This window comes from Leishmania donovani, chromosome 32, assembly GCF_000227135.1.
Source record: "Leishmania donovani BPK282A1 complete genome, chromosome 32".
NCBI lineage: Eukaryota > Euglenozoa > Kinetoplastea > Trypanosomatida > Trypanosomatidae > Leishmania > Leishmania donovani.
The window spans coordinates 600,325-621,426 of NC_018259.1; the positions used below are offsets into that span (position 1 = coordinate 600,325).

General features: G+C 58.4%; 7 protein-coding genes across 7 annotated transcripts; all 7 read right to left on the reverse strand.

Annotated features, from left to right (window-relative positions):
• Nucleotides 1–813: 813 nt before the first annotated feature.
• On the reverse strand, nucleotides 814–1,593 carry LDBPK_321580 (hypothetical protein; the record flags this gene model as incomplete). Its single annotated transcript, XM_003863526.1, has 1 exon — nucleotides 814–1,593. One exon carries the CDS (start codon nucleotides 1,591–1,593, stop codon nucleotides 814–816), a length of 780 nt encoding a protein of 259 aa, XP_003863574.1.
• Nucleotides 1,594–2,485: 892 nt separating this feature from the next.
• On the reverse strand, nucleotides 2,486–5,143 carry LDBPK_321590 (hypothetical protein, conserved; the record flags this gene model as incomplete). The annotated part of the gene is made up of 1 exon (XM_003863527.1): nucleotides 2,486–5,143. One exon carries the CDS (start codon nucleotides 5,141–5,143, stop codon nucleotides 2,486–2,488), a length of 2,658 nt encoding a protein of 885 aa, XP_003863575.1.
• A 1,391-nt stretch (nucleotides 5,144–6,534) lies between these two features.
• On the reverse strand, nucleotides 6,535–8,298 carry LDBPK_321600 (hypothetical protein, conserved; the record flags this gene model as incomplete). Its single annotated transcript, XM_003863528.1, has 1 exon — nucleotides 6,535–8,298. One exon carries the CDS (start codon nucleotides 8,296–8,298, stop codon nucleotides 6,535–6,537), a length of 1,764 nt encoding a protein of 587 aa, XP_003863576.1.
• Nucleotides 8,299–9,161: 863 nt separating this feature from the next.
• On the reverse strand, nucleotides 9,162–9,632 carry LDBPK_321610 (hypothetical protein, conserved; the record flags this gene model as incomplete). The annotated part of the gene is made up of 1 exon (XM_003863529.1): nucleotides 9,162–9,632. One exon carries the CDS (start codon nucleotides 9,630–9,632, stop codon nucleotides 9,162–9,164), a length of 471 nt encoding a protein of 156 aa, XP_003863577.1.
• Nucleotides 9,633–11,008: 1,376 nt separating this feature from the next.
• Nucleotides 11,009–11,743, reverse strand: LDBPK_321620 (hypothetical protein, unknown function; the record flags this gene model as incomplete). The annotated part of the gene is made up of 1 exon (XM_003863530.1): nucleotides 11,009–11,743. The coding sequence occupies one exon, from the start codon at nucleotides 11,741–11,743 to the stop codon at nucleotides 11,009–11,011; it is 735 nt and encodes a 244-aa protein (XP_003863578.1).
• Nucleotides 11,744–15,804: 4,061 nt separating this feature from the next.
• LDBPK_321630 (hypothetical protein, conserved) lies at nucleotides 15,805–17,010 on the reverse strand (the record flags this gene model as incomplete). Its single annotated transcript, XM_003863531.1, has 1 exon — nucleotides 15,805–17,010. One exon carries the CDS (start codon nucleotides 17,008–17,010, stop codon nucleotides 15,805–15,807), a length of 1,206 nt encoding a protein of 401 aa, XP_003863579.1.
• Nucleotides 17,011–18,127: 1,117 nt separating this feature from the next.
• LDBPK_321640 (hypothetical protein, conserved) lies at nucleotides 18,128–20,884 on the reverse strand (the record flags this gene model as incomplete). Its single annotated transcript, XM_003863532.1, has 1 exon — nucleotides 18,128–20,884. The coding sequence occupies one exon, from the start codon at nucleotides 20,882–20,884 to the stop codon at nucleotides 18,128–18,130; it is 2,757 nt and encodes a 918-aa protein (XP_003863580.1).
• Nucleotides 20,885–21,102: the final 218 nt, after the last annotated feature.

Here is a 21,102-nt window from a genome sequence, read left to right on the forward strand (position 1 = left end):
ACACTAGTAGGCCGTGTGAGGACCGAGGGGAGGGGTGGCGGGGGGAGGGGATACGTCCGAGCCACGCTGGCACGCCGCCTAAACTCCTATGGATGGCGCCGCCCTGCTGACACGATCGCGGGCCGCTGCGACGCCACGCCGTCCAGCACCGGACCGCCGACGTCAGCAGCGATGCACCGCTCAGACCCCCTCCTCCTCCTCCTCCTCCTCCACCCCCGCTGCCTTACGTCGTAGGTGCCTGATCGTGCCACAGCCAGAGGTGGCTCGGCATTTGGTGGAGGATAGCAGGGGGAGAGTCGGGTGGGCTGCTTGGCTTCCCCAGAAGGAGTGGAGGGGGGGTCTGGTCCCTGAGAAACGACGCTCTGAGGTGTCGTTGCGTTATCGGGGCTCATCAGGCTAAATGAAGACGCAAAAAAAAAAAGTTCGCTGTTGGCGTTCACGAGGCCCACGTTCGTGGGGCTACTTTGGAGAAAAACAGGAGCGATCATGAGGACTTGCGTGCGCCGAGATAGAGAGAGCCCATCCATCTCCGCTGTTTCACTACTCTTCCACGTTGCCGTGGCAATTTGATGGCGCTTCTACTCGAGGTGTAATCATTGTGTGAATTGATCACAGGGAGAAGCAGAGCGGCCAATGGCAGAAGCAAATGCATTACAGATGCTGGAAATCAAGCCGCACTCCATGCACCAGGTCGAGTCTCTTCCACATCGCCGAGGCCTCAGCGAAGGCGAGAGTCACACGCCGCTGCAGCTCTGTGAAACGCTGTTTAGTTTACTGGTGGCTCGGAAGAGAAAACGCCGAGTCTATCCCACCCTACTTGTGACGCAATGGACCGATGTGCGCCACAGCGGAGCCCAATGCGTTGTCTGCCGCGCTTTCTTCCATTGGTGCCGCTTCAGAGTACCCTGAAGGCGCCCTCGGTGGCGGCGAAAACGGCACCTCGTTGTATGCCGCCAAAGAGCTGAGGCCAGGAATACTGCCTGCGTCTTCGCGCACGGCAGAGGACGCGCCGCTGATGCTATCGCGGCTCTGCAGGACGCTCTCAAATCGCTGAAAGGCCTCGCGAAACTGCCGGTCACGAAGAGCTTCCGACATGGTAGTGACAACACCGGCTGCAGTACCCGGGATGCACTCCAGGTCGGCCTTCTCGAGGCTCTCCCAGTCACTCATGTACCCCCTCAACCGCCACTTCAGCGGCGTAGATTGGTAATAGTCCGTGACGAGCGGCACTCGTGCAGCCAGTTCCTCGCACTCTAGCACCCGCCGCCGTGTCCGCTCCTGCACAAAGAGGATGTGGGACCGGTAGTGCGCCAGCACCGGCTGCAGCTGCGCCCGGATTGAATCCTCTGCCTCGCCACGCCAGCGAATTGGCTGGAGTTTGACGGAATCGGGGCCGCCCTCTTCTCGCAGCCGATGTGCCACAGCCATGACGCTACTCTTCCCCGCCACCTCTGCCGCATGCCCTCGGTGCAGACCTTCCAGGACGGGAATCAGGTGCGGGATGCGCTCCGCCTTCAGCACAGATCCCCTCTGCTGCTCATCCTGCAGGACACCAAAGCAGGTGATCATGGGCGGAGCTGCACTGGTGCTCATGCTTGATTCGGAGTTGCTTGCTTACAATGGTACGCGCTGAACCACATAAAACGGAAAGATGCGAAGCGTTGCGGTGGTCGGTGCCACCATGTCCAAAAACGGCAGACGTACGTGAGCCGCTATGCGGCAAAGCGCCCTCGCAATGAACGAGGCTGCAAACAGATGGCACACAGAGTGCAGCTGCCTCGGCGTACGCGGGGCGATGAATCAAATTCACCGCCGGTGCTGCGGCGCACAGAAAAGAAGATGAAGTAGGTAAACCTCGAGAGGCAGCGGCTTAGTACGTAGGTACATCACGGCGGCGGCACGCTGGGCAATTCAGTTCGCCTCTCTTCACGGCTGCCGAAAGCGTACCCTTGCGCAACCGTCATGGAGAGAGAAGATGGAAGGCGCTTGTTTGTGTAATGGAGAGAGTGAAGAGGGGTGGCAGAACGGGAATGTATAGTGGCCGCAAGGGTTGAGCGAGGCGGCAGTCGAAGGGCAAAGCAGTCGGCAATTCGGAAGTGCACGCTGTGCTCTCTCTTGAACCCTCTGCTGCCAAAAAGAGGAGAAGGAAGGGGCGCGCGTCGGTTTCACGCTTGGCCTCAAAGCAGTCGTTTCCTTGTCACTCTCGCACCAAGACGGTGCCGCGTGTCATCGAGCGCTCTTTTAGTGGCCTTAGTCGGTGCCGCACGGGGCCCCCAGGCGACAGCAAGCTCGACATGAAAAGCGCCACCCGCTGATGCCTGCGGGGGGGGGGAACACTCTTTCGAGGTTGCTGCACAGACACTCACGATGATCAGTAAAGTTGACTACACGCCCGCGGTTTGACACCCACAGCCAGGAACACCGTTACCCCTGAAAGGAGCGCTGCTGCCTCAGGCAGTGGCTACGCCACCCCATCCAGTTCCTGTTACACTAGCCTGCTCTTTGCATCGTCGACACGCCGGCGACGGCAGGCTCCCGTACCCCACTCTCGGATCAGGTCCTTGGTCTGTCTCAGCACGCTGGTGGCATCCGCGGCAGCACGCACGAGAAAACACGGGGTGCCTCCCAGGTGTTCTATCGTATCGCGCAAATGCGAGGACGAGCCCGCGGTGCACTCCACAAAGCAAGGAACGAGAGAAGCAGGAGGACGTGTGCGGGCGCTTACTTGATCCCATACAAGCTGAAGCGGACTCAGTGCGGATGGTCGCCCGAACGATGCCTTCGCGCTCGTATGGAGAAGCTGCTGCATCACCGCGGTCTCTCCAACGAGAAGTGTAGAGCCAGGCGGCGACCATGTCCCGTCCGCAGCGCCACTCATCGAGGGAGGCCTCAAGTCGCGTAGTTTTTCGTAGTAGCAGAGGGGCGCCTGGGAATCGGAGACGAGAACGACTCCCTCACAGTCATTCGCGAATCGAATAACATCCAGTAGTTCCTGCACCGATATCTCGCACACAAGGCACGGCCGCTTTGAAGGCAGAAAGGCTGGAGGGGAGGCCAGCTCAGGCAGCGGGACCGATGCGTGCTGCAGCACTGCTGCATGGTGCGTTGCGGCAACAGCATCCGAAGCAAGTGCAGAAAGCTCGGCAGGGTTGCGCTCCTCTGCGTGTTTGTGAAGTCGGCACTGGAGCGGCGATAGACAGTGACAGAGATGCTCCGAAAGTGTCGAGACGACGCGCTGCTGCGATGGGGAGCACTCTCTCGGTGAGAAGCACACCACAGACGAGGATGGCGTCCCGCCGGAGGATGCCCCTCGGCGAGACGGTGCCGCCATGCCAACAAAGGAAGAGGCAGTACTATATGCCTGAACGCACGTCGCCGCCGGGCCACTTGCCGGGCGCTCCAGCTCTTCTCTCTTCGACGACGAAACCACCGACTCGGAGAGGAAGGGAACCAGGTTCGACAGGGCAGCGTGCGGCGGCGGCTTCGCCGCTCCGGGCGCCGTCACGGACGTTGCGCGCTCACACGGATCGGCCACGTCGTCACCTAGCAAGGACGCAAAGAAGAGACGCTGGTGGACGTGGATAAAGGCCGTGTCATACCTTGAGTCCAGGGCATCGCCCTGAGTACGAGGTACCGACGGCAAGCTGCACCGCGTCTCTACTCGTCCGGTATCCCAGTCACACGGGACGCTGAGAGTTACCTTTACAACCGGATCGCGGCCGGCCGTGGCCGTGCGTGTCCACTCCTTCCAAAACACCGCCGTCGCACTCTCCTCAAACACGCCCTCCACCTCCAGCGCTCGCCGCCACGACGACAGATGGCTCCATAGCTCAATTTTTGCCTCGAGGGCTTCCGTGTCATCTGTGTCTGCTTCGGCGGGCGCAAAGAGCCGCCGCACCGCAGGCGTCTGTGCCGCAACAGCGATGCGCTCGTACTCGGTTATGTCCGCCCAGGCCAGCCCTGCGTAGGCGAAACACCAGTCCTGCGCTTGCGCCTGCGCGTCGTCATTGCCGCGGGCCTCTCGGCGTCGGTCAAGGGACTCAAAAGGGTTGGCAAACTGCGCGAAAAAGGCGAAAGAACGCGGGTCTGTCAGTGCAGCGTTCGCCGTGATGTCAAATGGAAAAACGAGCGGCACCACCTCAATCGTGCGGAAGTCGAACTCGGTGAAGGCAAACGACCGATTCAGCCAGTCCGGCGGGCCGTCCTTCACCCAGCTCGACACGCGACGCAAGTTTGGCTCTGCCCATGCCCAAAAGGCACGCGAGCGGCGCACGCGCCACCCCTCCACCTGACACATGGGATGGTCGAGGTAGACAAAGAAGTCGCACTCTTCACAGTCGGCGATGGCGAGCTGGCCCTGTATTTGGCACATGTAGTGCATGGGGATACCGAAGGGCTGGTAGCCGGGCTTCGTGGAGTTGTACAGCGCTCTAAATGGGGATTTGATTTCCAGCAGCCGGACCTTGTGATGGGAAGGTGACCCCAACGGCGTCGAGAGCGTCCCATCAATGCTCGCATGGCTCTGCGTTAGAGCAATAGCAGATCTCCCATCCGTGGAGCAGCGAGTGCTGCCAGATTTGCAGCTGGTGCTTTCGTCGTCGTCGCAAGCAAGGGCACCAGAGCTGTTCGACCTGCGGCTAGAGACCGCGGACAGTGGTGAACGTGGTCGCCGCTTGCTCTTGAACGGCACGTGCACAGAGCATCTGCTGCCTCGCCGCTGCCGCTCCATCATGCTGACACCGTTGCTGGCACCGCAGCCGCCGCTGCAGCTCTGGAAGCGGCGTGTCAGGGCCGACGCAGACAGCCCTGCTTGTTGCTCGATGGGCCGCTCGCCAACGTGGTGGTAGATTCGCCCGTCAGGTGAGCAGCCTAAGATGTGGTCGCTCGTCACAAAGAAACCGCCGTCGTAGACGCGGCAGCCGGTAAGAAGCTCATACAGCGCACGAGCCTTGGGCTCTGTGCGGGTGCCGTGTGCCGTAAAGGCGTTTCCCTTGAACTCGTGCTCAGTGCCCACAATGTCGCGAAGGTAGCGCACATAGTCCGAGACGCGACCGCAGAAACCCAGCGCCATCCCAAACTGGGATGCCGACAGTCCGTGCGGATGCGCGTCTTTCCACTTGAGCTTGTCTGGATGCTGTGCCATGATGCATCTCAGCGTTGCAACTTAGGATTTGTCTAGGTGCGATAAGGGCGAAAGAAAAACAAAACAGGCAGCGTCTATCCACAATCAACGAGGAGATGCATGTGCGCGATGTATGCGACCCTCTCGCTCACAACGCTCTAGAACTGTACACGATGCAGGCCGGCAAAACTGCAACACGGAACGAAAAAGAAAAAGCTCACCACACACAGAAGGTGGGGAAGGGGGGGGGGGCAAATCCTCACTATCGCCTGTTTGAGGAGCGTTCAAAAGAGTCTGCCAGCGATGCGAGGGATGGCGTTGGCGCACCACTCAAGCATCTACCTGCGGCTTGAATACAAGGGAATGAGGGGCAAAAACGAAATTCATAAATACATTTGTTTTTGATGTGTGTGTGTGTGCGTGCGTGCGTGAGTGGCGGAAACTATCTATCCCAAATACGTGCTCGAGTAATGGACGCGCTTTCGCGGGCGCTCCTAATCGGCGAGACTGTGGTGCAGCGGGGGGAGGAGGAACGAGGGACGAGGAACCCTGCCTGCCACCGATGCCGCTCCTATACGTCTGCCGGCTGGAAGCACGCCAGCAAGAATCATCGGTATTGAGCAGGACATGAAAAAGGGAAGAAGTTCGTGAAGGAATCGAGGAGAGAAGCGGCACAGGGATGCACAGGCAATGAAAGGCTGACAGAAAGCGTGTGTATATCTGTGTGTATCGGCATTGTCGATGAAGGAAAAGAACAACATAGCACGGTGCTGCTTCTCCACGGCTCGTCCGGCAAGCATCAATGACAGCGTTGTCCATGCTTCGAATGGCGCGCACCAAGCGCCTCGGCGTCGGCAAGCAGAAAGAGAAACCAAAACGCAACGAGAAGAACATGAGCAACGTGCGCGAGCAGGGTACCCTTCCTTCTCTCAATGCCTCGCGTTGCATTCTCTTCGCCTTCTCACGCAATTTTACCTTTTTTCGATGATGATCGCCCGCCGAGGTCCGCACGACCGCTTCGGTACGTATAAACCTGACAAGCCCGTGCAAGCATGCAAACTTGCGGATGATCACGCACTCAACCTCAAGCGCGAGCAAGAAGACCTCAAAACAAGACACACGCAGCAGACTATGACGAAACAAGCATTTGAAAGAGAAAATCGCCACGAGTAAGGAATGGGTGAAACAGAGAGACGTGTGCGGAAACAGCCGCGCCTCTGCTCACGCAAGGCGACGCCAGCCAAGCATGGCAACAGAGAAACACAAGCGTCCGAGGGTGGCATTCACGAGACAAGAAGCACTTCATTCGCAAAGCCCCAACTCTCTCTCTCTCCACTTCCTCGATTCACACAGACACTGGAGAAGCCGAGCAAACAAGAGTGGAAGTATAATATCCTGTAAGGAATGACGGCTTACAGTACGTGAACCTCTGAAAACCGCTCACAGCTGCTATGTTCTTCACGCGCCACGCAGCCAAGAAGAGCCTGCCTCGCAGCGCAGCCAAAAATGTTCGCGGCGAGCGAGGTGAGTGGCGAAGCCGCTGGCGTGCTAGTGCCTGATCCGTCGATGGCCGCGAGCGCGCCGTCCGCCGCGGCACTTGCAGTGTCTACGGTAATCGTGGGAAAGACCGCCACGTTGGCAGCAGGCTGGTTGTGCTTTTTCTGTAGCTCCACACGGAACAGCTGCCACAGGGCCCCGAAGCACCGCTTCGACCCTAGGGGCAGAATGGAGATGTGATACTGTGCCTCCATATCCGGCGAACGCAGTGCGCGCTGCAGCACCTGCAACGGGGTCCACCTGTAGTCCTCATACCACCTTTCGTAGTCAATGAGTTCCTGCTCAAGCAACAATCTGCGAAGCCGCGCCGGCTCACCGTTGGCGGCGTTGCCTTTGCCGACGTTGTCGCTCTCGGAGAGCCACGGCAACGCAATGAAAGAGGCGACGGTAGCCTGCGCCAGGAGTGTACGCAATGCCACATCGAACTCCGCTGACGTTCGAGCACCTCGAAGGGCAACATGAGGGAAGAGGAGGATCTGGTAGCTGACGCGCAGCTCTTGTGCTGCTATGCTAGCGTAGTAGCTAGAATTGAGGCTATACCTCGGAACGCACAGATACACATGAGGAGGCGGCCACACCTGCGTGGCTGCTTCGGCCTTCGTCTGTGAGGTGATTCCCTCAGAGATGTCCCCACCGACACCGACTTTTTCTGCGGTCGCCGTTCGAACGTCTGTCTGCATGGCCGGCTGCTGCGAGGCTTCAGCAACCCCCTCAGCGGCGGGGTTCGCTAGCACCCGTTCCACCTTGGTTGCCACCCTCTCTGCGTATGCCTGACGTTTTGCTGCGAGGTCTTCCGACCCGAAGCCGTACGGGTCCTTGGGACCATGCCGGTAGCGTTGATCTTGGGGGCGCCATCCATACTGCTGCTCTACAGGCGCGCTTGCCACGACGCTGAACACGTATGTGGTGGGCAAAAAGTGTGCCAGCGACGTTGTAATGTATCCTTCGTGGCTTTCAACAACGTCAATGACAACCTTGCGCGGGTTATGCGTGGCTGCGCTGCCGATCACTGACGCGGTCGTATTGATGGCCGAGGTCTTGAGCACATTTGCCTCCAACTCGTCCAAATCCGGCTTGAGGCTGCGATAGAGAAGGTGCCACATGAAAAACATTGCAGGGCGCTCGTCCTCGCCCCACGGCATCAGATATGGCACAGCTATGCGGGTGCGGAGCTTCGCAAGCCTGGCGCGATCTTCCGAGGAAAGGGTCGTGACGGTGAATGCATCGGGGTCGGAAGCCGGAATGTTCGCATCCAAAACGCCGCGCTTCGCGTTCGGGAGCGGGAGATGTGCCACGTTGAACCCGACAACAGCGCAGAAGACGCCAAACGCAAACAGGACAAGAAGCTTCGCGTATATCTCCTTCTTTGGTGGCCTCCGAGAGCGGAACATGTGCAGAACGTCCATCTTGCCGGTGAGCGTGGCTGTTTTGTCCACGTATATCTCGTGCGAATCGGTATAATGCGGTGCCGAGTTGTGCGGACGTCTGTTGGCGATGTGTGCGCTATGTCGGCGTTCTGCGCGTGCGATGCTGGAGTCTGCTTCCCCAAAGGCCCAAGCCGGGGAGTGCTGGCGTTGATTCAGTGCGTCCTTTTCCTTGACCCACAGTGCCGTGTGCATACCCGAACAGCACGATACAGCTCACATAAGGTAAAAGAACTTCACAACGGGAAAGTTAGAGGGGCGGAGAAGGACATGGTAGGCAAGTGCAGGTGTGAGGGAAGACGGGCAGGGGACGCCGGCAGTCCTTCAGCTAAGGCAAGGCAAGCACACCAACAACAAAAAGGCATTGATCATGCGCCTTCGATGGGTTGCACACTTCCAAGCTGCGCCATTGCAGTGCGAAACGGCAACGAAAAAAAAAAACGACTTTAGAGAGCGAAAACTCACCCGGGAGCAGGTAGGTCGCTAGGGGAAGGCAAGGGGTGTCAAGCGGAGATGCCCGTGCACGCAGAACATCTCCGCAAAAGACCCACGCCGCATGTGTTTGCTCTTTCCCACACAGCAGAGGAGGGAGGGAATCGCGGTAGAAGGCAGGAGAAGGGCAGCGTGTAAGTATCCGAATGCGCGCACGAAAAAAAGAATAAATATGATAAAACGCAAGGAGACGACAAGCGAGAGAGACACACATATCGCACCGCTGTGCACTCCAGGACTTTGCCCAAACGACGGGGAGAGAGAGAGCTCTGAAGGGTGCCCTTGTGGGGGTCGAAACCCAGCAAGTACACGCAAAACATCACATAATGCGGCCGCATCTTCTCGATACCCCCTGCCCCTCCCCTACCTAAAAAAAAAGGAAGTGCCCGCTAAACTGCTGTTTGCGCATGGCTGATCAGGTTCGTGGAACCAGTGATGGGGTAGCCACGCGACTCCAGAAGCGGCACGGCAGCAGCAGCCACAGCATGGCACACAGAACCCATCCCTGCCCTCTTCCTAGGAGGCGCCTTCTGTACCAAGTTTGCCAACGATCCCCATGCGGCCGATCAAAACTCTGTCCGAACGCCGCGCTTCGATCCAAGAGTGCCCACGTGTCGTGAATTCTCGCTTTTCAGTAGGTAGAGAAGGGGGTACAGCTCTTGGCCGTTGATGCCCAGTTTCTGCCACGCCTTGCGCTTGTAGCGAAATTCCTTGCGGCGTTCAGACACGATTTCGTTCTTTTCGATTCTAAAGACTTCCTCTTCGCCGTGCTCTCCCAACACGGCGGCAGACGGGTGTGCCTCGCACAAAAATGTGGCGTCCTTCTCAAGATCGAGTCCGAGCTCTTCCCACGTCTCACGCTGCGCCGTTTCCTGCGGCGACTCGTCGCCCTCACTGCCGCCTTGCACCGTTTGGCGGAAGTTCACCTTGCTCGTCCTGGCAGGCTGGCAAAGAAGAAATTGAGTGCTCTCATTCACGAAAAATGCCTGAACACTGCGACGATAAGCAAAGCCGTCTTGGCCGCGAGCAATCACCATTTTCGCCTCCCTCTCGGATAGCCGGGCGTGCTCATTTGCGAGTTTGACCGTCTCCACCTTCTTTGATGTCGCTCTGCCGTCGTCCTTCTTCCCTTCAGATGGGGAGCCGCCATCAGCGATCGCAGAAGCTCTACGGTGCTCTGTCGAAGGGGCGGGGATCGCAGTCTTCCCCCTCCTGCTCTGTTGAGAGTTCTGCGGATGTGGGTGAGAGGAGCGCTTCCTGTGCGCTGAGGACGGTGCGGCTGGGAAAACTGGAGGTGAAGACCCATCAGCCGCGGGACCCTCGTGAGACGCCGGCGAAGATGGTACATTCATGTTCGACTTGTGTGGGGTCCTGAAAAAGTTGTGAGGACAGAACAGAAGGGAGAAAACACAAACAAGGGCGCAAGGGTGTTTCCACGAGAAACAGTAGGGGCAGCACAGAGTCGAATACACAGAGGAAACAAAAACGAAAAAATAGCCAGCACACGCGAGCAAAGACAGCTGCAGAGAAGCCAAAGAGATACGTGGCAAGCGTGCCGCTACAACAGCACTCACAAGCGATATATATATATATATGTTCCTGCTGGCTGCGCTAGAGCCAGGGAGAGGCGCACACAAGAAAAAAGACCCGCTAAACGAGGAACAAGGCGACAAGTGGCGCAAGACGCCAGTGGAGGATGCAAGACATATTCGACCGAGAGCCGTTCGCAAGATCAACCCTGTTCACCCCTCTGCAGTGGCAAAACAAAAATAGACTGCAAAAAAAAAGTTGCCACAGGTGAAGCGACGGAGGCACGCGCGTGTAATCCTTGCTCCTGTGAGAGCTGAGATGCACAGCACACGCAAAGAGAGAGAGACAAGCACAAGTCTTGAGAAACCACCCTAGATGCAGCCATATACAAACAAGGAAGAGTCCCCACACTTGTCTGTCTGTGGGTACGCGGTGATGTTCTGGAGCGTCGCGACTATGAGGGTTGCGGAACGTGTCTGGTACACAGTTGATGTATTGTGCGTGTCGGTGCTCATTTTGAGCACTCGACGTTACATGGATAGACTCGAAGGACGGGGAAAGAGAAGCATGGTGTATGTAAGGTGCATACCTCAAGGTTGGGGGGAGTACAACGTGCTCCATAGGTCGAGCGCCGAGTATCTACTATGCCCACCGCCACCCTACAGGACATTGCCGCGTATGCTTGGGGAGAGTAGAAATGACGCACCCAAGTAGTGAGAGAGCACACACGCTCTCACGTTTGCGGTCTCCGCTATGAGCGAACAGCCGCCCTCCCCTCCACTCAACCACCACCACCAAAGAAAAAGTAAAGGGGGCTGAAATCGGGCCTTTTTGTCAAGTTAGCCATGTGGTTGCCTTTCGCGGCAGCATCTACAAACAAACGCTACGATACGTATGCGGCGATGCCGTCCAGCGGGTATCTCCAGCATTGCAGAAGCGGCAGAGCCGCTGCCGCCACAGCGGGGCAAATCACTGACATGACCTGCTTCTTCACGGGCGGCGCCTGATCCTCCAGGACACAGAGAGGTCCCCAGTACAGCAGCTTGAACTCTTGGCGCACCCCACGCTTCCTCGCCTGCACGTCGAGTTGGCTGATGTGATCCCGCGGCAGAAAAAACAGAAACGGGTACATTTCCTGACCATGGATACCCTTGTTGCGCCACTGCTTTGTGCGGTATCGAAATGTTGCCCGGTACTCAGAGACGATCTCCCCGCTGCTGTTCAGCACGCCGTTGTTATCCTGCGGCACGGCCAGTATTCCTGCCGAGTCACAGCTGCCTGAAAGAGAGGTGGGGGGCGGAAGCACCTCCAACAGGAAGGTCGCGTCCTTGGCCAGGTCAAGTCCGATCTCCTCCCATGCCTCGTTGGCCGCCGTCTGCATCGGCGTCTCGCCCTCCACACTCCCGCCCTGCACGGTTTGTCGGTAATACCTGTTCGACTCACCGACGGGGCAACCGATGAGAAATTGGCCATCCTCGTTCACGAAGAAGAGCTGCACGCTGCGGCGGTATGCCAGGGAGTCCGCCGCACGAATGATGACATTCTTCTCGGTAGACTCGTCCGCGTTGCCGCGAGTCCGCCTTGCCTTACTGTCCTGCAAAAGCATCGGCGCGAACATATCAGCGCGGGCACCGGCGATGAGATGTGGTGATGAGCTTAACCTGGTGCAGCGACCTACAACGCCGCCCAGTGCGAGATGGCCACAGAAACGAGCGTTGCAGAAACGAAAAAAATTTGCCACTAAAAAATATGTAGCAGGCGTCAAACACACACAGACTCACTTGACCGGGGGAGAGGAAAGGAAGCCGACACACTGTCGATGACGGGCATCCGTCACAGACACGAAGAAGGCAGATTTGTGAACGACTCTCGCAGACGATCTCGAACCCGCGCCGACGCTTTAGGGGACGAACGGAGAGGTGGTGCCCCGTTTTAGTGCTGCACCCACCCCTCCCTCCCTCCCTCCCTCCCTCGCCTGACTCGGCTATGAAAGGCAGTCAATACGGTGGTAGCTCGAAGGTGATGTGCACGACGGGTACTTTAGCAGCGGCTGCGAGAGAGACACGGAGAGCTACCAGTGGAGAAAAGCAGGCCGCGTATCAAGCAGAGACAAGAAAGTGGAAAAGGTACACGGGCTGCTTCTATGATCGGAACAGGTCGGCAAACCCATCATCTTGCTCTACCGAAGACATGGTTTTCAAGCGCATGCGGGCATTTCAAAAGCACAGGTGAGAAACAGTGATGTGCGCCAGTCTTGTCTGGCTCGCACGCACCGCTGCCCGTGACTACCGAGTACCGCCCCATTGGCGGCGGGCCGTGTGACCTTGCATGTAGTGTAAGGCCTCACGCATCACCCGGGGCCAACACGGAGGTGGTCGACTTCCCAAACTCATTGGCGCTATGGCACCTCCTAGAACTTGCGCACTAGCGGGTTCCCAAGGTGCTACTGCGGAATAAAAAAAAAGAAAGGCAGGGAAGAGGTCGCCATCGAGGTCGTCTACCTTGCGACAGGAGACCACAAAAAAAAAACAGATACCAAGCGAAGAATCCTGATGGACCTTGGACATGCGGCCGATGCCCACAACCACTCCAGCAGCGACCGCTGGCGAAGGTACGTCTCACGCTCGACAAAACTGGCATGAGCACATCATTGAAACGTGACGGCTTTTTCGGCCGAGCTGAACCCGATCCACACGGCGCAGCTGTTCCGCCTATATCTTAACGAAACAAGAAGAAAGATACACGCCTACAACCGGTGCCAGTGTGGATGCACACGGCAAAGACAGCGGCCTGATTGCGGAGGGAGAGGGAGGCCCTATCCCCCCCCCGCCGCCCCTCGACGAAGCTGACCTGCGGAAAGGCAAGTGATACCCGTTGAATTTGGAGCCGGCAACTCTCTATTTTTCTGCGCATCCTGCCGCAGTGTGCAGCACAACTGAAAGAGCTCGACAAGGTAAAGGTCACGGGCAAGACATCGAAAGGGACGGCGCATCGTCACACTCCCGATGCACACCCTACACGCGCCGCGAAAAAGGCGAGGCGCTTCAGGGACTCGCACTAATCCACCACAGCGCCGGTGATGGATCGAAATGGCGAGCACTCGTTGGAGCATGGTGGCGAGTCTGCAAAGCGGCGAAAAGCGTACTCGCGTACCTGGTAGACGGACCATCAGCACGCGAGCCACTGAAAGAGCCAAGCCGGCTGTGCGTGTTGGCCGCCGGCGAGAAAGGGGCGCAGCAATAAGTGCAGAGCAGGCAACGGAACGTCAGTGAACCAACTGCTGCGAATAAACGGGTCACACCTCCTACATGACGTTGCAGCAGTAGAGTGCATCATTGGCCACCAACTCTCGATGCAAGACCACACGGCGCACGTCGCGAAGCAAAGTCGCCGCAACATCTTCGTCAAGTAAACGTAAAAAATCATCGATGGTAGTGTCACCCGTAGAGGAACGCCTCACTACACCTGGCAACAAAACTAAACGACGATTTGGTATCTTCCTCGCCGATGGAGCCGCCACATTGTGAGGGCCGGCAAAAAAAAAGGGTTTCAACCCTGCTCACCGCTTGATGAGATCAGGTATTCGACTACAAAATTTTTTGTGAGGTGGGTGGGTGGGTGGGCGGCAATCAGCAGATGCGACGCACTGCTGCCAGTCAAAGTGCGCAGGATATTGAACGCAAAATCTCTGTAGAGCCATCTAGACGGCCGCCATGAAAGCCTGCCTCCAAGAAGGCAGCTACACATGAATCTCAGCCTGCACCTGGAGTGTACAAGGCTGTCTTTCTTATTTTATGAGTAGCAGAAAATAGACGCTATGATCATCTGGCGGGTAGGTGGCTACGGCAGGGGGTGTCCGTGAAGGGTTGGAAGGTGCGCTGACCCGCAGGATATGCCCTCGAGCGCATATCCCAGTTATGATCTGCTAGACCTTGGGTGGCATTGCGGCCCAGAAGCGTCATGAGCAGGATTAAGGCACCCACGCGCACACCCTCTTTTCCGAAAAAGGATGAGCCCACGAAATGCCTGTTCGTACGAGCGAGTGTATCGCGGCACCTGATTCTCACAGATGGGCTGTTGGATGCCGTTCGGTGATGTCTATCGCCTCACTGAGCGATTACTCGTTGATGCTCTGCTTCCCTACCTTTTAGAATGTGGGGAGGGAGAGCTGGTGGGCGCAGGAAGGCATGGTAGGCAGCCATGCGCAATGCCGTCTGCTTCTCCGCCACTTGAACAAAAAAAAAGATTCGTTTCTATTCCGTGTGTTCTGTACTCACCAGCAAGGAGCATGAGCATGAGGTTCGATCACGCCGGTGCTGTTTTCTCCTGCAGCATAGGATGCCTGGCTTCACGTGTCGCCCTCGCTCCTCGGTATGCGGCGTGCTCGCTGAGTCACTCCGCCTACCTCCTTACCTTGGCCTCGCAAGTGCACACAGCCGGCTTCATGAGCCGCGAGGAAGAGTGTGCTCGCCTGAAAAAGAAAACCACGTTGAGCGTGAAAAGAGACAAGGACTGTGTGGAACGTTGACGCTGCTGATGTGAGAAGATAAGGATGCCGCCACGGCCGAGGGTGCGAAACAGGACGCACAGAGAGTACAAAGATCGAGCGAAGGGAAGCATGTCGCCGCTTGACGTCACGTAGAGCGTCCTTGGCACACACGCAAACGTGCTCCTGAGGTGATCTACGGAGCATGCGGCCTCCGTTTGCAAGCGCGTTCATCTTTCTTTTTTTAGGTTACATGCTCGAGGTCGCTGAGCGCAGTTGTTTACTGCCTTCTGTGTTCTGTCTGAGCAACTGTAGCAGTCATGAAGGTATAAACAGCAGGGGGAGCCCCCTCCCTCCCCCAAAGAAAGACATCCCCGCACTATAATCTAGTCTTGCATGCGGTTGTCGTGCAATGCCAGGCAGGCGAGGGGCGCAAGGCTGAGAAAGGGCCCGCCGCACAGGATGCGTTCCGGCGACGAATGAGAACGACGCTAAGAACACCAAAAAAAAACACGTTGACCTTTTTTTCTATCGTTTCTTTTTTTTTGGGGGGGGGGAGGACGAGCCGCTTCTGTTGAAAGCGCTCCGACAGCGATACGAACGTCTGTTGCCATCTCAACGTGCAACAGCCCCCCCCCCTCCCCCTTCCCCAAAGGAGAGAAGAGCGACAGCTGAAAATGGGACAAAAAAGGCAAAAAGAAATGGTATAGCAGCGAAATAAAGACATGTGCGGCCTCCACCCATGCCCGCTGGGAACCCTCGGATGCGTCTTGCTCGTCGCCGTGAAGGACTACGCAGCAGAGGGTGGCTTAGACGGTCCTCTTCCTCGGCTTCAGCGCGGCGCTAAGCCCGCCCCGCAGGCAGAGCAGCAGGAGACCGTATCACCTTTGTGCACGAGGCCATGGCGCGGCGGAAAAAAAAATCTCTCTCTCGATAAATATATATATATAAATAAATAAATATAGCCAAAGGGGTCGGAAGAGGCGGAGAGGGAGGCGGTTTCGCGCTGCCTGCAAACGCCAACAAAGCGCAAGGCACTCGGAAAAGGCACAACGAGTAGCGAGGTGGCCATGCAGCGAGGAGGGGAGGGGGGGGAGGATGCGCCCAAGGCACGCTTCTCCTCCTTTAAAAAGGGAACGATGACGCGCGCAGAGCGCGACGAAAAAGGCACGCCGGAACTCTCGAGCATGTGCTTAGTGCGCCGACGAGGTACCTTGGAAGCCGAAGCGCAAACGGTGCGCTCGCCGTGACGGCACCACATTTCGCGGTGCCTCGTTGCGCACTGCCGTATTCGTGTTCTGCATCCAGATACGCGCGTTGAAGACACGGAACAGCTCCTTGTTGAGCTCTCGAAAGTCAATCACCTCGGCAGAGTCGAAGAAGAAACTGATCTTTGTGCCGTCATACTGGTACTCGCAGTCGAGCACCTCCATGGAAAGGTGCAGGCGATCGGCAATGTCGCGACACGTGGTAAGCGCAAGCCGCTCCATGCTGACGTGCTCGCGATGCAGGCGGTGCACCTCCTCGTCTGTGGCAACACGGATGACCTCCATGATGGACCCCGCGTTTCCCGGCGGCAACACGCCGGGGTCGAGCGACTGAATGGTATCCACGTCGTATGCCTGCTTGTGAGGATTCCACAAAGCACATTGCACCACGAGCCCGCAGTCGTACCCGCGGTCGCCAGGCACAATGACGTAAGCGCCTGCCTTCACGGTCACAGGGCTCAGAAAGCGACGCAGCCGGCCGCGCTTGAACTCCACATGCGTCATGTAGCAGAACTGCGACACCGGCCACCGACGCCGCCTCGGCTGCGCCGCGACGTCATCGGAGAGCCGGGGTTGGGTGGCGGAAGCACTCGCAGGAGTTCTGCTCGTGTCCCGCACATCCGATCGCGCAAGAGAGGGTGTCAGTGCGACACGCAAAGGAGAGCCTTGCATAACACGCATGAGGGACACACGAGGCTCTTCTGTATCGAGCGGGTATGCACACGCGTCGACGCTCCGCTTCGCGACATCAAAGGGAGACTCTGAGTAGCTTATCCCGCACGAGGCTTGACCAGAGGTGGCGCCGCTGGTGACGGTGTCTCGACTCAAGAGAGTGCACACCACATTCTGAGACTGGATGACGAGACGTCGCGTGTTCTCCATGACTGTTTGGAGGAGGTAAAGTGCGTCGCGCTCCGAAGCCCGACGCCAAGACAGCGCAGCTTGCGTTGCGCCAGGCTTTGCAGGATAGCCGTGCGCACCCGATCCCCCCGCGCTGGTAACGGTTGGAGATCGCGAGGTACATGTGACTGCAGAGGGGCCCGTCTCCGCCCACCCGTGCAGCTGCTCCGCGAGGAGCTGAAGATAGCCGTTCACGGCTCTCACTTCGGAGAGCACCTCCAGGGGACCCATACATCCCCTCTTGACCGGTAACTCGTCGACGGGTGCGAGCGGCGCCGTGTCGGTGGCTCGATGCGGCCGGCCGATAGGCGTGCAGAAGATGCCCTGGGTATCTGCAGAGGTACCCGCAGCCGCAGAGGCCATATCGAAAGCTCTCGGGCGTAGGTCTAGGAACAGCTGGTCTGTTCTGTCTACGCAATGTCGCGTGAGCAGGGCACGACAGCAGCTGAGAACTTGTGGTTCAAAGGGGTGTGGTAGGGAGAAGAAGTGCAGGAGCGCAAAATCTGCAGGTGCGTAGGCGGGAAGGTCACAAGAAAACAAAAGGGCCCGCAGTGTGAAGGGGATGGGTCGCAGAACATGTACGCGCAAGCATCCGGCCGAAAGCGTGCGGGCGCCACTGAGGGATAGCGTTGCGTTTGTCCTGTGTTCTGTTTCGCTGGTACTCTTCGCCTTGGCGGTTGTTTGTGGCGCGTTGATGTGGCGTTTCTTTGCTCGCTGTCGGATGATCGCAGGGAGACCAGCGACTATATTTGGTGCCTTTGCACTTCACCGTAGGTACGCGAAAAGCACATGCGAAGACGAGGATGAAGAGACGCGAGGGCATGAAAATGGCCAACGGTGGGAGCCGCATTGCAGGACGGGGGGAGGGGGTGGCACCTCTCGCACGCGAGCGGTGTCGCCATTTCCTTTTATCCCTTCCAACATCGGAAACGTGGCCGAGGCCAGTGCCTTCTCCTCGTTTAAACAGCTCAGCAGGACTAGTTGGCGCCCCAACAGAGACCCACGACACGACTGGCCATTTCAAGTATGCTAGTCCGTCGCCTTCCCCGCCTCCTAAGAGGGCGCCCTCAGGGGGGGGGGGCGAGGGGAGGTGCCAGGTGTATGGACACTCCAAGACTAGGGGTTGGAGAGGGCGGGTTCGGGAAGGAGGTCTTCTGTACGCGTCTTTTTTCCCTTGTTTTCGGAGTTCTGCCGTAGAGGCGTGGAGTGGCGGCAAAGCGAGACGCTTGCGTCTGCCCATGACTTCCTGTGCACAGGAACACCACGACGACATCCATGATTGCAGTGGCGCATGCACATTCTTCTAAGTGGGTGTTTCTTTCTTTGCCTGTTTACTCGCCTCCACTATTTACCGGAGGGCCATGTGCAGCACGGACTCGTCCAGGTAAAAAGGCTGCTGCGCGTCATCTGCCCCTTCCGGGGTGTGCCCAATCCAGAACAGCAGAAGCCTCTCAGCACGGCGCTTTGCTGGAGAACACCCTTGCGGGCCGCTCTCTTCACCTACATCCTCTGACGCGGGTAGGGATGGCAAGGGTGGCTCCATGGGCGGTGCTGGGAACACCAGAATTAGCGGTGCAATGTGTTTGATTTCAACGAAAGCACCGCCGGTGTCCGTTGCGGCCGCGGTGCTTAGAGGGTCTGCCTCACCGTTGTTCGTCTCAGTGTCGCTATCGGTTCGCCGACGTACTATCTTTGGATTCGTCGGCGCAGAAAGTGATGCCAAGGAAGACAAGCACGACTCCGACAAGGTCACCCCGGCCAACGCCGCAACTCGCTCGGCGACCAGTCGTAGCGCGTGCACGGAGAGGTGAAAGGGGCTGCACATTCCGAGAAACCGCGACTGGAGCGCTGGCCCCAAACGAGTGCGCCAGAATCGCTCTGAGGCGGCACCAGTTGGCTGCAGAAGTGAGGTCAACAAAGCCTCACACGTTGCCTGTGCTTCTAATGGGGTGGTGGCGCTGCGGAGATCGTGCTGCAGGAGGTGCTTCGCCGTTCGCGCGACCATCTCCACGTGGCACCAGTGCTCGACTGCAGCTCGTGTTGCCTGCGGTAAACGATGCAGAACGTACGCCAGGTATCGCAGGTTAAGGCCGTTCGCGTGCATCAGCTCACTCAGCGTCGGAACCATGAGAAAGCTGCCCGCTTTTCGGCACCTTGCCGTGCACCGCACCGCAGTGGGGCAAACCTGCCCCAATTGGTCGACAGGAGCCCCCTCTCCACTCGCATGCCCTAGTACCAGTCGCGTGTAGCAGTGCATGCACACACGGCAGCACTGCAACGGATTTGTGCACACCACGAAGCGTAGTTCGTTGGCGTCGATTTCACCGTTGCACAAGTTGCAGGGCTCGACGGGGACCAGAGGTGCGGCCACGGGGAACTGAAACCCGAGTGTGCCGGATACACGTGTAATGCCCTCTGACTTGATCCACGTGCCCGCAGCATAGGACTGGGACGCAAGTGCCGCCGATCTGCACGCGTGCGCAGGACTGGCTCTCGTCGCCGACTCCTGTGACGTGCACACACACTCGTTCGGGGGCCATCGCGCCTGCCATCTGAGGAACACCTCCGGTCGAACACGATAGCACAGCAAGCTAGCGTACAAAGACGAGGCGCGTGAGAGGTTGACCAGCTCGTCCGACGTCTTTGATGGTGGTGATAACACGGCGACAGAGACGTCCGCTCGGTGTAGAGGCAGAACGGGTGGAAGAAGACGGTGGGTCTGCGACAAGTAGAGCCGGCGGTCGCGTCCTGCGTACACACGCCACTCCCGGGGCACGTCGCCCCCCTCGAAGCCAAGGGCATCACCAAGACTCTTCAGGAGCTCAGAGACAAGCGCCGATCGCGGCAATGGCGGTGTTGGCGTGCAAGCACAAAGGGTGTCATCCCCACCCGCGGCAGCAAACATGTTGCTATCACCCGCCACCAGGTTCGCCGACCCATAGGGAGGAATTGTAGAGCACAAAAAGGAAAAGCCACCAAACGTGCAGCAGGCGTGAAGCGGCACATGAAGAGTGTGCCGTGGTGCCACAACAGCGAGCATCTCCTGGTTGCGATAGATGGCGTGCCCGCACTTCATCGCCATCTCATCGCCACCAAGGACGCCATCCGCCGTGTCCACGCAGCGCCGCAGCAGAATACCGCCGTCAAAGTACACTTGATCTGGAAATTGCGGGTGCGCCGCAACCTGGCGGCTCGGCGGCGGCATCGTCGCCTCCTTCCATATCTGCACTACGATGCGCTCAACCTCGGACCGAAACGCGGCAATGAGCGCGTCCAGTTGGGCGTGCCGTGCTGTCTCAGGTGGCGCTGAAGAAAGAATAGAGGAGGCGGGCGCAGCGGGGCGGAAAAAGTCCGCCCAGAGCCAGCGCAGCTCCACCCCCCGTTGATACTCAAAGTTCCAATCCCGCGCTGCCTTCTCTTCGGGATGAATCGTATCCCAGTAGTAGGCATACAGCTCCGCATCGCGAAACAGAAAATGAGCTGCTGCAGTGCGAGAGAAGTCCGCGCAGGAAACGGACGGCAGGACGCTGTGCCAGCACACCTGCGTACTCGGTAGCGCAGCTCGCGGGGACGGCGCCTCGACGCTGTCAGAGGCCGCAGCGGGGGTAGCACGGGTGTCGTACACGCGGAGCCAAAATGGTGCAGCGCCGGCATCCTCAGTCGTTGTCGTTTCAATCGAGTCTGAGTAGGCGATCCACCCTAGCGTGCCATCGTCGCACCGAGTGCTGATCCACCAGCCGCCAAACACGTCGCGGTATCGAGACGCCTCGAGTAAGACGGCGCCCACAGGAACTGTGCCAACGGCCTCGCCCAGCGGGCCGGCGTAGAGGGGCGCCTCTTTTAAGGCACCCCAGAAGACGGGGGAGCGGCTGCGGCGCGGTAGGCCATTCGGCGGCGCAGAAGACTGCAATGAGGTCGATGCGGTCACCGAAGCCATGGTGCTGGGTGGAAACGCTCTCGCACTTTGAAACGTTGGTCGCCGCCGGGGTGCCGGAGATGAAAGTGGGGGGGCGTCGCCCGTCCCTCGAGGCGGCCGAGGCTGCTTCGCTGCCGACGCGCTGCTGCCTTTGGCGGCGCTCTTCTCTCCATTGCGCTCCCTGCCCATGATTTGGCCAGGAGAGGAGGCTGTCGGACGGACGGACGTGAACGGACACGGGCACCTTCCCTCACACAGCAATCATGTGCTGCAGTGGTACCTGCGGAGACGGGGGAGGGCAGAAAGTCGTCCATGTCGCCAAGCAGGTCGAATAACAGCAGAGAGAAAAAGCAACATAAGAAAAAAACAACGGGAAAACAGTGAAGGACGTCTCCACGACACTGAGA